Source organism: Bacillus rossius, chromosome 14, assembly GCF_032445375.1.
Source record: "Bacillus rossius redtenbacheri isolate Brsri chromosome 14, Brsri_v3, whole genome shotgun sequence".
NCBI classification, from domain to species: Eukaryota; Metazoa; Arthropoda; class Insecta; order Phasmatodea; family Bacillidae; genus Bacillus; species Bacillus rossius.
In genome coordinates this window covers 41,232,535-41,249,799 of record NC_086341.1, presented here as the reverse complement: position 1 = coordinate 41,249,799, position 17,265 = coordinate 41,232,535, and the positions used below count along the sequence as shown (strand labels likewise).

At 41.3% G+C, this 17,265-nt stretch overlaps 1 protein-coding gene across 1 annotated transcript in view; it reads left to right on the top strand.

The window, feature by feature from the left end:
* Positions 1-11,744: 11,744 nt before the first annotated feature.
* Positions 11,745-17,265, top strand: part of LOC134538810 (uncharacterized) — a 40,749-nt gene continuing 35,228 nt past the window's right edge. Inside the window, exons 1-2 of the mRNA XM_063380312.1 lie at positions 11,745-11,885; positions 13,793-13,858. Of these exons, the coding sequence (XP_063236382.1) occupies positions 11,844-11,885; positions 13,793-13,858 (108 nt within the window). The 5' untranslated portion in view covers positions 11,745-11,843. The remainder of the gene's footprint in view (positions 11,886-13,792; positions 13,859-17,265) is intronic.

The following is a 17,265-nucleotide window of genomic DNA, read 5'->3' as shown; positions in this document are numbered from 1 at the left end:
TTAGTGCAAGAAATTTTGTTTCGATCGAATTTGTTCATCTCACCACTAATGTACAAGTCTGGGAGCAATATGGGAATAAAACACATTCCTGGGACCATGTGACTTAGGGCAGCTCAGTGGCAATCACGGTAGCTAGTTATATCGAAGTCGTAAGAGGGAAGACATGAACCGAATCACGCCATGTTGATTCCAACAGTTTTAATATCATTCATAACAATATTTTTTATCGTTTGGTAATTAAAATTCGCATTCATTACATCAGAGATAACATCAAGAAATTTTTGAAGACAGTTCAATGGTTTTTACTGACAGTTATATTTCAGATGTAGTTCCCAAAAATAAATTAAAAAACCTAATGCCAATAACTTTACAGAGTAAACTATTTGTAGCAAGCAGTAGGCATTCTATTAAATTTGTATTCTATTCTTTAACAATGCCAAATTTTTAAATGCCTAAAAACTGCTGAAACCAAGATGGTCTTTTTAGGTTTCTATCTGTCCCCTTTAATATAACATATATCAAGAAGATTAAAAGTAAATTTTCTGCATTATATTCTGCTAGGAAAACCGTATTGTTAAAATGTCTAAAACTAGTCATCAGTTAATGAAATGAAACCAAAGAACAAATTTTATAAACCAAAATATTGGATTTCAGTGCTGCAAACTGTATCCAGCGCCATTTTCAAAGGCCTTCGACACGTAATACTTCAAAAGTGTCCTTGACGAGGTGTTGGATTGTGCGTTACATTAGCCATAATTTCACACTAGAGTCCCCACACGGGAAGTGTTAGTTTCTGTAGTTTCAATGGAATGGGCGAGATGTGAGTTGATATGATGCCGCGCTTTCCGGTCCGACCCTCCCCTCCTCCTCCTTCCACAACCCGCAAAAATCACGGAAAACGTTTTCGGTAACGACGCAACATTCACTCGCGGCGGCGCGTCATGGAAAAATCCCGAAACGGCACCAGAGGGGAAGCCTTCTTTTCACAGACGAGAGAGCCAAACTCCCGATCGTGCATCTTCGGTTTTTTTTGTTCATTGTAAAATGTTAGGTTAGCTACATTATAAATACTTTAAAACATTGTGGACGGTTGATTTGGTTAGGATAGCTACATTAAAGATACTGTGAAATCATGTAAACGGTTTCCTAGCCCTGGATAGCTACATATTGAAAAGTTATTTGCTAAGCACCATAAAATGATTTTACAGTATTTTTAATGTAGCTCTACTTACCTAATAAAACCAACTATACACAATGTTTTAAAGTATTTATAATGTAGCTAACCTATCCTAATCGACCGCAAAATTTAATGCCACACCGGTTTATACAATGAGATAGAACGAAAAAAAAAGCGAGCATGAACTTCGGGGAACTTCGGGTGTGGCTCTCTCGTCTGTGAAAAAAAGGCTTCCCGCACCAGAGGAGAGGCGTTCACGGTACTACCATCGTCCGGTCGAAACCCGTGTTTTCACGTCAACTAGCGCTTCCTCGCGGCCGAGCGGCGAAGCACGAGTCCCCGTGTTGGTCCGCACGCAATGCCACTGGAGGTCGTAGCAGTGTGGTACCGCTACAGCTGCGGCCTCTGTGGGAAATAATGAGTACCTACATTGTTTACAATTTATAGTCTACCGGGTGTACCATGGTAAACCACGTGCAGGGAAACATTTAAAAGTTTACTTTTTTGCTATTCCATATAAGACACATCCAGAATCCATATCTGTTGCGAAAATTAATTATTCTAACTCCAATTTTTACCTTTGGGGGTTTTGCCCCCCTCCCCCAAAACCCTACTGCAGGGGGGCTTCTACAGAGCTTTAATGCAACCTATTCAGTAGCGTAGCCAGGATTTGTGTATGAGGGGGGGGGGGATTAAGAAGCATGTTCCCTCCCTCCTATTAAAGCAGGGGGTCCGGGTGTCCTGCCCCGGAAAAATTTGGATTTTAAGGTGTAAAATAGTGCTATTTGGGCAGTTTTCGTTACTTAACTTTAAATATTGTAGGTAATGGTAAACATATTATTAATTTTTTAATAAAAAAATTGTTTGAATGATGAAGTAAGAAATTAATTAAATATATTTTAATCAATTCAAGTGCCTTGTCCGTGTCCTCTCAAAATCATAAATCATGCTCGAAGCTCGACAGTACAAAAAAAAAAGAATAAAAATGGTTGGGTTTCGGCAGAACTGGCCTATTCCTGGAAACAATTAGCTTTAGCTTGAAGAGTTACCCAGTCACCACCTGCTTATAATTACCGCGCTGGTTAAATACAGTAGGTGTAAGATATTTGAAAGCTTGGGACCCGTCACGGCGTCACAACCTTATAGCTTCTGCTCGCGACAGGGTTAGGGGAAGGGAAGGAGAATCGGTAGGGCTCGCTTACTCTTCCCCTCCAGTGCAGTGGCTGGTGATAGCAGTAAGACACCCAGGCTTTTAGCTAACCTGCTTTCAGATAAAAAAAAAAAATAGTGGCTAAGGGGGGTTAGAACCCCACAACCCCCCCCCCCCCCCCCCTGGGTTCGCCCCTGAACCTAGTCAAGGGCACTTTTGAATGAAGGGAATTTAACCATAGAAATATGGTATCTCTCTTTCCATTGTTGGAAAAAATAAAAAATAAAATATTTAGTGTTACAAGTGGGGAATATAATGTTTGAAAGATAGCCTAATTGTTTTAATCCGTAATTTTCAATTACTATTATTGAAGTTATACTTATTTATGCACATAATTATAAATGATGAGTGAATTTTTATGATTCGCGGGCCCCACGCAAAACGATTTTCACAGGATCAAAAAAAGGCTGCATACAAATAAAAATAATGTGTGCTTTTAGGTCTTATATTTAGTGACTGATATTGTATACTGATCCATATATAATTAAAAACCTTTAGTTATTGTGTATATTAGTGGTAGAAAATGTGTTTATAAGATTTTCTAGTGTATTTTCAAGTACATATATAAGTGTGGGAAAAAAAAGATTAGAATAAATGTTTTAAATGCGTGCATAATAAAGAACCAAAATGGATAGGATGATAAAAGGTTAAAAACAAATAAATAATTTTATATATGCTTTTAAATCGTATATTTTAGCGTATGGCAGAAGTGCCCCCCCCCCCCCCAAACACTATGACTCACCCCCCCTAACCTAATGATGCGCCCCCCCCCCACGAAATTTTTTATGCCATTTTCTCAATGATTTACTCAATTATTTTATAATATTATACTTTTTTAGTATTATATTTTATCACATTCTGCATTAATTAAAACTGATTTTCTAATAATAATTTTGGTCATATCAGGTAATATTTCCATCCTGAACCGACTGCTTTTGTTGAGGAAAGTGCGGGTTTGCCAATTTGATTTACAAGATCCCTTTCAATTATAAAAGCACCAGAAACGTATTTTCACATTAGAAGCTATAATTATGTAAATAATATATACATTTTTCTCGTCTTTTAACCCCCCCCCCCCTGAAATTTTAATGACGCAGTCTGCGTCGTTACCCCCCCCCCCCCCCCTTGTGCGCACCCCTGCTTATGGTATTGAATACTGGCCCATATAGTTGAAAACCTTTATTTATTGTGAATATCAGTGATTCAAATAATTGTGTTTATAACCAATTTCAAGTGTATTTTCAAGTGTTTATATAAGTGAATTTATGTTCCCGTATGTATTATTTATCGCGATTATTTTACTGAATTAAATAATATTATTATACACGTGTAAAATATATGTGTAATATATATAAACATATATATATATGTTTATAAATAAATACTCAATATTCAATATTAATGTATACCTATATGTGTTTATATTAATATTGAATATGGATTAATTATTTATTTTTAATTTGATTGCATTTATACTTTACCAACCATATTTATATCACTCTAATTCTGTTATTAATTTACTTTAAATAATTATTTGCATTAAAAATTAAAGTTAGTTTTTCACTATGCCAAGTTAGTATAACTTCTAACGGGTGTAAATAATAAGTACACGCACCCATTTTAAAAAAATTATTGAAATAATTAAAAATATTTCACACTAAGGTCTGGTTTATAAGCTATGCATGAATTGCAAAACACAAAATTTTTCAACATAGACGTTTTCAAATACCTGCGGCGGTCTGTGTAGAAAATAACGAGTACCTACGATGGCTGTATCCGAATACTGGCCTAATGGATCCCTTAGCTAAGGGATCCACTAAAAGTGCATCGTAGTGGACGCGGCCATCTTTGTGTTGAATCCGAATTCTCACAAGGGATGCCGATGCATCCCTTCACGCATCCACTAATTCGAGATTTCTAGGGATGCGACACTCGCATCCACTAACGCGTCCCTACATCCATTAGCTTCGGAATCGGGTTTTATTTTGTTTGTGTATAATATTACTTCAGATTTTCAGCATTATATTTGTTTAAAACATTATAAGCGAAAGTGATAACTTAAACAGAGACAAATGAAGACGTTAATAAATATAATAAAAATACGAATTTAAACTTAAAGGATAATTCAAAACTCATAAGTATTTTTAAAGTTTACAATTTATAAAATGTATTTTATTTGGATCACTAACATCTATAACATACACGTTACATTATTTTTTAATTGGTAGGTATTTATTATTTACGTTTTGCTGAATATTCGTAGATATTCCTACACAAAATGGCTGCGTGAACATTAGTACGACTGACAGTCAACAGGTGGTGCTAGTAGTAAAAGTATTCGGATACAATCAATCCATTAGAAATGCGTCCTCTACATTGTGGCTGCATTTGCTAAGGGATGTAGGGATGTGTGTGCTAAGGACGCATCCCTATGTATTCGGATACAGCCGTTGTTTACAATTTATAAACTACCATGGTACACAACATGCAGGGAAACATTGAAAGGTATACTATTTTTGCTATGCCATACAACTATCTACGTAGAGAAAGGAGCTGCGCTGCCGAGGAGAGAGGTCGTCTGACGGAGCTGCTCTGCCAGACCATCCCGATCTTCAAGGAGCCGCCCTGAAGTGAAGAGCGAAGAGATTCGACAAGTTGTGCTAGCGCTTATCAAGTGCTACACAGCCACCGAAAAAATTCCTGTGCGCCCAGTGCGCACAGGGGGAAAGGTTAAAGCTGTTGCTGTTTAACGACTGACTTGGACTCAACAGCCAAGCAACACTGACTACACCCGGGGTTAAGTCCCCCTTGGCCTAGCCGCTTGCGGTCAGTGGGTGATTCTGTGTGAAAGGCACGACTGACTGAGACTAGACCACAACGATGGACACCTCGGAGATGGCTCCCATGCCCTCCGGCGAAACCACGAGTGACTGCCCATGGCAAACGGTCCAGGGCAAGCGGCCGAAACGCAACCACGATGACATGGTAGGCGTGGCCGGGGGCCCCTCACCCCCCGCGCCCTTCGCAGCGCCCTCAGCGCCCTCAGCGCCTGGCGCGCCCGCAGCGCCCGCAGCGCCCGCACAGCCACAACAGGCTAGCACAAAAAAACCTCAGATCAAGCCGCTCTTTGTCTTCCTGGACAAAGGGCACAACTACCCGACCATCTTCAGCGCCCTGAAGAACTCCCTTCAGGAGAAATGGTCGGTGTACAACCGAGGCCGCGACCAACTCCAGGTCCAAACGGCATCAGTCACCGAGTACCACACCGCGATCAGGGCCTTAAAGGCGATCGGCGCCCAGTACTCCGTCCTTCTCCAGAAGGACGAAATTCCAAAGAAATTCGTGTTCCGCGGCGTACATCGCGAAACCCCGGCCGAATTCCTGACCGAAGTCTTCACCGACATGCAGCTCCCAGTCCAGTCCTTCTGGTTCCTGGAGAATCGCCAAACGCGCCAGAAGTGCGACAAACTGGTTGTCGAGGTCCCTCAGACCTGCGACACAAACACAATTCTCGCGATCAGAGAATTCGCGGGCATGATCATCCGCGTTGAGGACTACCGTCACCCCGCGGGTCCCTCACAGTGCAGCACCTGCCAGCGGTTCTCGCATGTCGGCAGAGGCTGCAGCGCCAAACCAGTGTGCCGCTGGTGCAGCGGGCCCCACCGCGCTCCCGACTGCCCCCACGGAGGACACCGCGACCACGTGAGGTGCGCGAACTGCGGCGGGCCACACGCGGCCAACTACCGCGGCTGCTCGGTGTACAAGGCCGAGAATCGCCGACACCTCCCCCCTCAGCAGAGGAAGGAACGCGAACGCCAGTCCAAGCTGGCCATGCGGGAAAACCGGCGAGCTGCGGCTGCCTCACAGGCGCAGCCCCAACACCCAGGCCCCTCTGGCCAGCATCCAGGCCCGTCAGGCCAACAGGGGCCTCCGAGGCCCAACCCATGGGGCCCGCCCAGGTACCCGGAGCCGCAGTACTTCGGCCAATACCTGGCTCCGGCACTGCAAAACCGGTATGCCCCACTTACGCAGGGGCCTACCTACAATGAGGTAGATTACCCGGCCATCGCGAATGACTACAGACCACGCCGGCAGCACCAGGGACAACCAAAGCCGCACTTCAAGAAGCACCATAGTGGCCACAAAAATGGCGGTGGTGCTTCCCACGCGAAGCACGCAGAGCGAGACAGGCAGCCGGCCACACCCGCGGCACCTACCCCCTCACCAAAACCGACTCCGCGGGTCAAGACCCAGGCTCCCCCCGCCCCAGCATCTGCCGAAACAATGGCAGTAGACGCGGCCCCAGGCCCATCGACCGAACCACAGGCTGTGCCACACAGTGAGCCCGCACCTGCGCCAGACATGTCGCAGTTCCTCCAGGTCTTGGAACAGTCCGAGACCTTTAAGGCTGACCCAGTTCTGGCCGCGACCATCCTCCCTATGTGCCAACTCATGGCCATATGGTGCAATCCCGCAACGGAGCTTAAAGAAAAAATCAGAGCCACAATGGGCTTTGTCCAGGTCATCACTGCTCGCCATAATGGCAGCAAATAATCAGGGACCCGACATAACACAATCGACCAACCACACAAACTTACACAAAATCCTTTTCTGGAATGCAAATGGAATAAAAAATAAAATGAACGAATTTATTCATCACCTCGACAAATATAAAATAAATATTGCGGCAATAAATGAAACACACTTGCAACAATCCGATCGGTTCACAATTTTAAATTACGTCACATACAGATGCGATAGACCAAATAATAGAGGAGGGGGCGTGGCCTTAGCTGTGCATAAGAGTATAAAACACTCAGAATGCCAGCTCCCTCCCTTTCCAAATTTAGAAGCTGTAGAAATTAATCTTGTAATAAATAGGCAGCAAATTAAATTAATTTCTATTTATGCGCGACCAGGCAGATCACTAGAAGTAGCAGACCTAGATTTACTATTTGATGTAGGCCCTTCGTTTTTAGCAATCGGCGATATAAACGCGAAACATATAGAGTGGAACTGTAGGTACCAAACAGCGAATGGTAGACTACTCTACATGCACCAATTAAATAGAAACTATCATGTCTATGCTCCCTCAGAGCCCACGCATGATTTTGGTAGACAAAACACACAACCAGACATTTTAGATATTGCACTTAATAAAAGAGTAAATTCCGGATTTGAACTTGAAGTTGTGCATGAAATGTCTTCCGATCACTTTCCGGTACACATTATATTTGATGATGCAAAAACAGAGTCAAACACGCCTCGTAAAATCAAAGATTATAAAAAAGCCGACTGGGGGGGTTTTCAAAATTATCTCCGAAATAATCTACCGGACGCGGCCGAAATAAACATAACAGACAGTGAAAATCTAGAGGCAGCAATCACTGAATTAACAACAAAAATTCAAACCGGAGTAACCAGGTGCATTCCAGAAAAGGAGATTAGGTTAATGCATGACGAGCTGCCAGCACACATAGGCCAATTAATCACACAAAAAAGTCGACTGCGCCGCGAATACACACGACGTAGAATGGCCCAAACCAAGCGCCGAATAAATGAATTACGAACAGTAATATCAGACGAAATTGCCCTTTGGCGAGCGAGCACATGGGACGCAAAAATTTCTAGGCTCAAAATCCAGGACAATAGTGCCTGGACTATGACCAGACGTCTCCTAAATAAAACAGATAAAATACCACCACTACAAACAGACACTGGTATTGCCTTCCAACCCCGCGATAAGGCAGAAGCCTTCGCGAATACACTTGAAGCTGCGTTCCGGCCTCACAATCAGCCGTGCGACAGACAATTCACTGCCCAAATATACAGGGAATTGCGCATGAAACTACAACAACCTGTAGTTGCAGAACCAGTCCCTACACTAGCGCAAGAAGTCAAACGTGTTATTAAACGCATGCGACCTAGAAAAGCCCCGGGGAATGATAGTATACAGGCTATCGTCCTAAAACAACTACCAGATGAAACACTCGAATACTTAGCAGCATGCATAAATGCTATGCTAACACTACACTACTTTCCGACACAATGGAAAGAGGCTAATGTTATAGTATTTCATAAGCCAGGAAAAGACAAATCCTTGCCGCAAAACTATAGGCCAATTAGCCTACTAAATACACTCTCTAAAGTAGCAGAATGTATATTATTGAACAGACTTAAAACACACATACGAGAAAATAACATATTGCCTGACGAGCAATTCGGTTTTCGTAGTGCACACTCGACTGTACAACAGCTAGTCCGCCTAACGGAAGAAATAACTAGCGCATTTAATGTGCGGGATTATGTAGTAGCTACATTCCTGGACGTAGAAAAAGCCTTTGATCGAGTCTTTCACGCAGGTCTAATCTATAAAATGTATGAAACAGGCTTCCCTGACTGTTACATTAAATTAATAACATCTTACTTAGCCAATAGGACATTTAGAGTCACAACAGAAGGCTCTAAATCAGACATAAAACCTATAAATGCAGGCGTGCCACAAGGCAGCATTTTAGGCCCAGTTTTATTTAATATATACGTGAGCGACATGCCAAAACCTGCACACCGCCTTGTAAAATTAGGCTGTTATGCGGACGACACAGTCCTCTACAGCCGATCGCATAACCTACAATTAGCCACAAACAGGCTACAAACCGCACTGAGCTCCATGCAAGATTGGTGCACAAAATGGCGCATAAAAATAAACACTACAAAATCAGAAACTGTAATTTTCACGCGTAAAAATCTACCACCCCACGATCGCAGGCCTGAATTAAACCTGTTCGGCGACCAAATTCCCCATAAAGACGTTGCTAAATATTTAGGTGTTCAAATGGATCGCAAACTACTATACAGGACTCACATAGATTCGAAGAAGGGACAGGCACATGGCAGAATGTGTGCATTGTACCCAGTAATGAGTAGGCGCCTCGGAGGCACAGTAAAAAACGGACTGCTGCTCTATAACGCCCTCATCCGCCCAATAATTACATATGCAGCCCCTGTGTGGGCTATAGCAGCTAAATCACACCTTGCAAAACTACAGCGAATACAGAACAGATGCATTCGCATCGCCACAGACGCTCCCCGATACTGCCCAGTCGAGGCTCTCCATCGGGAAACGAACACAGAAACATTACATGATTTTTACGTCCGAACCACACAGACATTTTATGACAAATGTGCAACACACGAAAATCCACTTGTTTCATCACTAGGACAATATGATCCAGATGAAATAATTAAATTTAAGCGACCGAAAATGGTACTTGCGCACCGACCACCGTAGAGCGCTGTGATTGGCCGGACCCTCCAGCCAATCACAGCGCGCGCGCGCCCAGAGTCCGGACCCCGACCAAATGGTTGCGGACTGTTCAGAGAATTCCGTCCAGCGCCGAGTGTGGCTATACTGTAATGGGTGGCCATGCCGCTGGGCACAATACACGAGCCTGCTGGCAGCTCAAACACTTACATCAAGCTCTCACACAGCCCGTACAACACCGTTAGAAATAAAGCGTAGGAGTTGTTGTTAGGGATCCGCGATGAAGGAGTGGGCAATTTCTCTAACCGACCGACTGCCTTTTGCTGGCGACAGGCGATCTGAAGCTATGTCCTGTCCAGAGTGTGTCCCGACACATCAACTTGCGGGTAACACAATACAAATTAATTACTCGTAGCTTCATAGCGTAGATGTTGCGGCTAGGGTCTTGCAATGACGGATCAGGTAATTTCTCTAACTGACCGACTGCCATCTTGGCGACAGGCGACCTGAAGCTATGCCTGTTCCGGAGTACGACCCAGTGCCAATACTCGCGGTTAATTAATGCAATGAAAAACACCGTGCGTACACAACATATCACTCTTCTTTTATTTTAGGTACGCGAGCTGACTGGCAGCTTGGTGGGAACAACAACATGTTGCCCCTAAAGACCAGTGCCCACCAAAACAAATGCGGACAAAAGGTCCAAGCTCCCAAATTGCTTAGTAGAATTTTTCTATCTGCCCAACTCTTCTTCCAGGACCATCCTTCTTTTCCTGTACTCAACCTGCCTGCTAATAATGCATGATATTTTGCATCCCGCATGAAAGTGCCCAGGGTTTTCCCTGTGTCTATGCAGGTTTTACCTGGGCCCAACTTATCTAGTAATTAGTCTAGAATTAAGATAGGGGAGTTAGCCATGGCGCCAATTGCTGCCATGGTTGGCCAATCCCCGAACAAAGCACACGATGCATGCCTCCCTTTCTGCATGGCTTAAACCCAGCATGATTAGGCGTAAGGGCTTCGGCCTGGGACGCACCTAGAGTCTTCCCTAACCCAGACCCCTCCCAAACAAAATACACTTAGTTTTAGTTAGGTTAGGAAAATAAAAAATTATCTACGTAATTGCTGGATGCAGCCAATATATGAAAAAGGTTTTTTTTTTTTTTTTTGTTGAATATGTGATAAAATGTTCTATATCTCATTTAGGGATATTTTAGAACATTAAGTTTCTAGAATGGTCTAAACGAAACATTAACTTCGAAATACCTATATCTGCGTCTGTAGCCCTGTCAAAAGGGAATTTTTTTTGACGTGACAACGTCTAATAAATCGATGAACGCCGTCTACACACACGAAAAAGTGTCCCGTAACGCACATTGTCCCGTTACGCTGTGTCCCGTTACGCTCATTGTACGCTTGCGCCGCATCTATCTATCTTCCACTCGGTTGGAACAACCATCGATTTGACTTTTTCGAGGCACATTAAACTTGAAACACTCCCATTCGTTTCCTACTTTTCCTGTCATCGTCCTATCCTTAACAGAATAACACAGATTGGAAGAAGTTAAATAGCAAACATGTATAAAAGTTATAGTTAAAATAATCTGTTTGTTAAAGTGATTAATGTTAATTAATGAGTGCAAATAAAAGTAAAATTATCAATTAAATTGTATATTTAATTTAACTCCTTCTTTGTATCCATACAAAATAGTGATAATTCAGTAAAAATGATTGAATTTTATTCATAAAAGTATGCAATCATTTCATCAATGTTTTGTTATGACGGTGTCACGTTAAACTATCGTCCGTAAACCGACTTTACAGACAACCTACTTTTTTGTTGTATGTACCGGGCTTAAAATCGGTCTGTGTTTCTCGCGCAATCGAATGAAATTAAACCGCAACACCCCTGTGCATCAAATTACATACTTACCCAGGATGTAATTTTCATACAGAAACGCGGCGGGTAGTATATTTATTGTCCGCATTTATCGCAACGAGCATCTGGACACGTTCTGAAAAGCAAAGCGTCCACCGAGGCGTGACGTGGTGACGCTGGTAGTTCGGGATTCCCCCGCGGGAGCGACACAGCGCTGGTGGTCGCCTGCCCGCGGCAATTAGCCGCGCTCGAGTTGTTGCTGTCTCAGAGTCGTGTGTATTTATACGCCCGCGAGCTCCTGTGGCTGTCAGACATGGAGCTGCAAACCGCTGTGTTGGTCGTCGCTGCTTGCTGGGTGAGCATTTGCAGTGCCTGCCACGTAGTCCACTCCGAGTAGCCTAAGATGTCCATCAAGTTCCGTCCCTGCCCGAACACGCCCGAATATTCACCTTCGGCCAACCTCGGGATTTGTTATATTTTTTGCGCAGGAAAAATGAATTCAAATATTAAAAGTGGTCGGTTAGGTTAGCTACATTAAAATACTTTAAAACACTATGGACGGTTAGTTAGGTTAGTATAGCTACATTAAAATAAACAGAGAAATATAAATATATATAAATAAACCCGAGGTTGGCCGAAGGTGAATATTCGGGTGTGTACGGTCAGGGACAGAACTTGATGTACATCTTAGCCCATTCCCGTGCCAGCGAAAAGTGCACAGAGCTTTATTTAAATTGGAATTATACTAGTCGACCCGTGCGACTATCCCGCACAGCATAGTGATCAACGTTAAACAGATTTTAAATAAGCAGTTGGCGCCTACTACATGTTAGTTGAATGAATTTTCATTAGGAATGCCATCTGTTGATGTATTTTATTAAAAAAAGATTTTTTATCAATTTTTTCGAAAAAATAATTTTTAAACTATTTGTCTATTTTTCGTCAATAGCAGGAAACGTAGGCTTTAAAATTATGTTTGAATAATTAATTTTAATGAAGAATTAAGGGAGATACAGCGTTGCCACAAAATAACACCTTTGAGAAATAATATTTGTAGGTTATGTTTGTGATACAAAATATCAACAGTAATTTTAAAAGTACTTACTTATAATAAAAGTCTGATGTGCCAGAAGTTTTGGTTAAGTGGTTTTTTGGTTAAGTTGAAGGATCCTCTCAGATTTCTTTATCATAAGTTATGTTTATTATGACGGAAGTGCAATTAAAAAAATAAATATGTAAACGCTAATGTTTCAAGTGGATATACGATTCGATATTTATCGAATCCAATTCGATATATATCGAAAAATTGACGCATCCATTAAAGGACCTCTTCTTAGAAGCCTTTAAATCTCAAATTTAAGAGAAGGGGTACATTTTTAGACCGTAGGTCTATTTTTCGTCATTAGCCGGCGCGATAAACTTTAAAATGACGGTTAATAATGGATAAGGAAGATCTCGTGGACCGACAGAAAAACAAGCTAGAGAAATAATACATAATATTATACTAAGAAGTGATGCTGTAATCGTACATCTGAGTCCACAAACCAAACGAACTATCAACCATTTACTGTTTATTAAAATCTTTAAAAGAATACAGCCCTTTGATAACTTTTACAACTCTGCCACAATTTCTGAAATGGTTTCTGTGTATCGCTGTTTGATTTGTAAATACAAAGCATGATGGCATGATGTTATTTAATTATTGCTTTTTTTTTTTGGGATCACAATATGTATCCAATGCTGAGATGAGTTCTAGATAACTATATTCACGCTAGAATTGAGGAGAGGAGGGGAGGGGGGAGAGGGGGGATCAAAGATGTCAACGAAGCCAAACCTGACTCAGACACAAGTGTTGAAAAACATTGCTCGCAACCATCTAGCACCTGTAATTTTATCTGTCTCTACAAAAAAGAAAAGATTTCTTTGTAATGCGGCAACGTCTCTGGCTTAGTAATGTTGAGTTCTAGAATTCATCCAGATGCCATGTTACTATAATATTGAATAACTCACCATGGGCGTGTGGACACTTCGCCATGTTGACTAAGCACGCACACTATCAAATTCGTTTCAACTTATTCCAACCTTCTAAATATTATCTTAAACCTTAGTTCAAAACAATTTTTTTTTGTAAGACTACGTATTAGTCTAAGGGATAAAATACAGTATGTCTATATAATAATGCCCCAGTTATAAATTCTAATAGTGTCAACTGTAAACGCTGTAGAGTGTTGGTTCAAGGTCACAATTAATTTGCTTTTACAGGTGCTGTCTGTGAACTCACAATACACTGCGACTAACTGCGATGACCACAGCAAATTCGGAGGACCGGTAAGTAATGTGCGAAATACACTTTGATGAAAAGAATTCCCCACTTAATAATATAAATGCTAAAGTACGTTTGTTTGTTTTGTCCTTCCTTCAGGCAGCAACGGAGCGACGGATTGACATGGGTATTTTGAGCATCTTGAATATAGACCGGAGAGTGACATAGATTACATATAATTATGAAATTACATCCCCAAGGGAGTGTAAAAAGGGTAAATTCAGTTTATAATAGTAATTCATAGGAGGTAGTTCATAGTCAAACAAATAATGAGTGTCATATTTCTGTATGTCCGCCACACGGTCATATAGTAAGATCGGGCAACTTCATATCCTTCTCCTTGGCGAAATCCATTCGTTTTGTGAAGCTTGCGGCTGCTAGCGAACCAAAGGCGCTAGTAACAGTTTAGTTTAGAACTACGTCAATAGATGGCTTAGCCTTGAATTTGTAACGCGCTATCGTTTGGTGCGTTCGTCACGTCTTGCCTAGGGGTTACTTTCTTTCCAACAAAATGAAGCTGAAGATTAGCGTCCCGGTTTTGCTGATGCGTAGCCTTGACGCACCGAAATTGTGCAATCAATGGGACTTTAAAATCCGAATTTTCCATTTTTCAAGTGTCTGTCCTACAGATGGTAATTTTGTTCCTTACATTTTTATGTGTTTAGCCCGGGCAAAGCCGGGTACTTCAGCTAGTATATGAAATAATTTGGGTTCATTTTACTTAACACGTTCGACATGTTCTTCAGAGTAATTTATTAGTTTTTGCACTTGCACTTTGTGTCCAAACGTTGGCTTACGCTCACTGAACGAACAGTCTGCACGGGGGAAAAATACTGTGTCACATGCCAAGATGGTGGGAGGTCGGATCACTCGTCTGCTACGGAAGTGATCCGGGTTGGATCCGGCAACACCCGGACTTAAAGGCGAGCTGGAAATGTGGCATACGTTGTGTCGTGGGCCTGTGGGCATAGCCGTTTGAAGTCAAAGTTGAACGACTGGTTCACATAAAAAAAAAATTGGTTGTCTGTAAAGTCGGTTTACGGACGATAGTTTAACATGACAACGTCATAACAAAATATGTATTGATGAAATGATTGCATACTTTTATGAATAAAATTGAATCATTTTTATTGAATTATCACTATTTTGAATGGATACAAAGAAGGAGTGAAATGAAATCTACAATTTAATTGATAAATTTACTTTTATTTGCACTCATTGATTCAAATATGTTTATTACTTTAACGAAGAGATTATTTTAAATATAACTTTTATACATGTTTTCTATTTAACTTCTTCCAATCTGTGTTATTCTGTTAAGGATAGGACGATATAAGAAAAGTAGGAAACGAATGGGAGTATTTCCAGGATGATGTGAAGGTAAATGGCTTACCCAACACCAAGATGCAGTCAAAAATAATACATTTGAGCCACGGACTCTGCAGCAATGCTAGGAGGAAGGGGTTAGCAAAGAGCAATGAAAATGGTACATTGAAATGCATGAAAACAGAATTACGCCACCGACTCGGTCGCAATGCTAGGAGGTTCAGGTTAGCAAAGAGCAATATAAAATGAGCGAAACGGGACACAGCGAAACGGGACAATGTGCGTAACGGGACACTTTTTCGTGCGTGCAGCCAGCGTTCATCGATTTATTAGACGTTGTCACGTCAAAAAACTCCTGTTTCCCTGCAGCCATTACATAGTTTCGTCAATGCACCAACCTCAGCTCAATACAGAGGTTTGCTTATTACCTTCCTTAACTAGAATAATAATAAAAAGGGGGGTTGTCTGTAAATTCGGTTTACGGACGATAATTTTACGTGATAACGTCATAAGAAAACATTGATGAAAAATTGCTTCCTTTTAATTTTCAAATATTATTTACAGTTTTTGCAAATTTAATTTAAATAATTTGTTTGAATATAATCACGAAAAATTAATTAAAAAGCCCGCCTTAACATGTTTGATATTATAGTAGATTTTCTCGCACGGTGGTTGGCCGGTTCTTGCACGCTCGGCTCAAGTGGAACGTGACAATTTTTCGTGCGTGAAGCCGGCGTTCATCGATTTATAAGACGTTATCACGAAATAAATTAAAAGATTTATGGAGACTACAAAACCTTTTGTCTACATAGATCTTACTATGTTATTATTCAGTATTAATTACATATTACAAAACATAAAAATAAAACAGATTTAACATGAAAATAAAATATTTTTGAGACTATTCAGCCCATCACAACTATTTTGTGGCGATACAAAATTTATAGTGTTCACAAAGTGTTTTTTTTAAACGAACACAGTACTGTATGCTGCTATCCCTATTAAACCGGTTTGTGAACACCATAGCAATAATTGTAAGCAGTTCAAATTATTATATTGGATATAAATAAGAAAACAGTTAAACTACCTTAACTTTTTTTTTACTAATAAAGTGAGCCAACGATTGTCTCATGCTTCACACAAAAATTATTGCGAACTTTTCTCCAAACAAGATGGAAACGATGTAGGTACTAGTAAATACGGGTACATTTTCCTCGAATTTAACCAATAAAAATACTCGGTAGTGGATTGTATTGTAGTGTCGTGTTTTGTAGTGCAGTGTAGGGCAGTGCAATGTATTGTCGTGTATTGTAGTTGGTGTCGTGTAGTGTATTGTTGTTGGTTATAGTTTAGTGTCGTGTATTGTAGTGTGTAGTATAGGGCAGTGTATTGTATTATAGTGTAGTATAGTGTAGTATAGGGTAGTGTAGTATAGGGTAGTGCAGTATAGGGTAGTGCAGTATAGGGTAGTGCAGTATAGGGTAGTGTAGTATAGGGTAGTGTAGTGGAGTGTAGGGTAGTGTAGTTGAGTGTAGGGTAGTGTAGTGCAGTATAGGGTAGTGTAGTATAGGGTAGTGTAGTGGAGTGTAGGGTAGTGTAGTTGAGTGTAGGGTAGTGTAGTGCAGTATAGGGTAGTGTAGTATAGGGCAGTGTAGTGCAGTATAGGGTAGTGTAGTATAGGGTAGTGCAGTATAGGGTAGTGCAGTATAGGGTAGTGCAGTATAGGGTAGTGTAGTATAGGGTAGTGTAGTGGAGTGTAGGGTAGTGTAGTTGAGTGTAGGGTAGTGTAGTGCAGTATAGGGTAGTGTAGTATAGGGTAATGTAGTGGAGTGTAGGGTAGTGTAGTTGAGTGTAGGGTAGTGTAGTGCAGTATAGGGTAGTGTAGTATAGGGCAGTGTAGTGCAGTATAGGGTAGTGTAGTATAGGGTAGTGCAGTATAGGGTAGTGCAGTATAGGGTAGTGTAGTATAGGGTAGTGTAGTTGAGTGTAGGATAGTGTAGTGCAGTATAGGGTAGTGTAGTATAGGGTAGTGCAGTATAGGGTAGTGCAGTATAGGGTAGTGTAGTATAGGGTAGTGTAGTGGAGT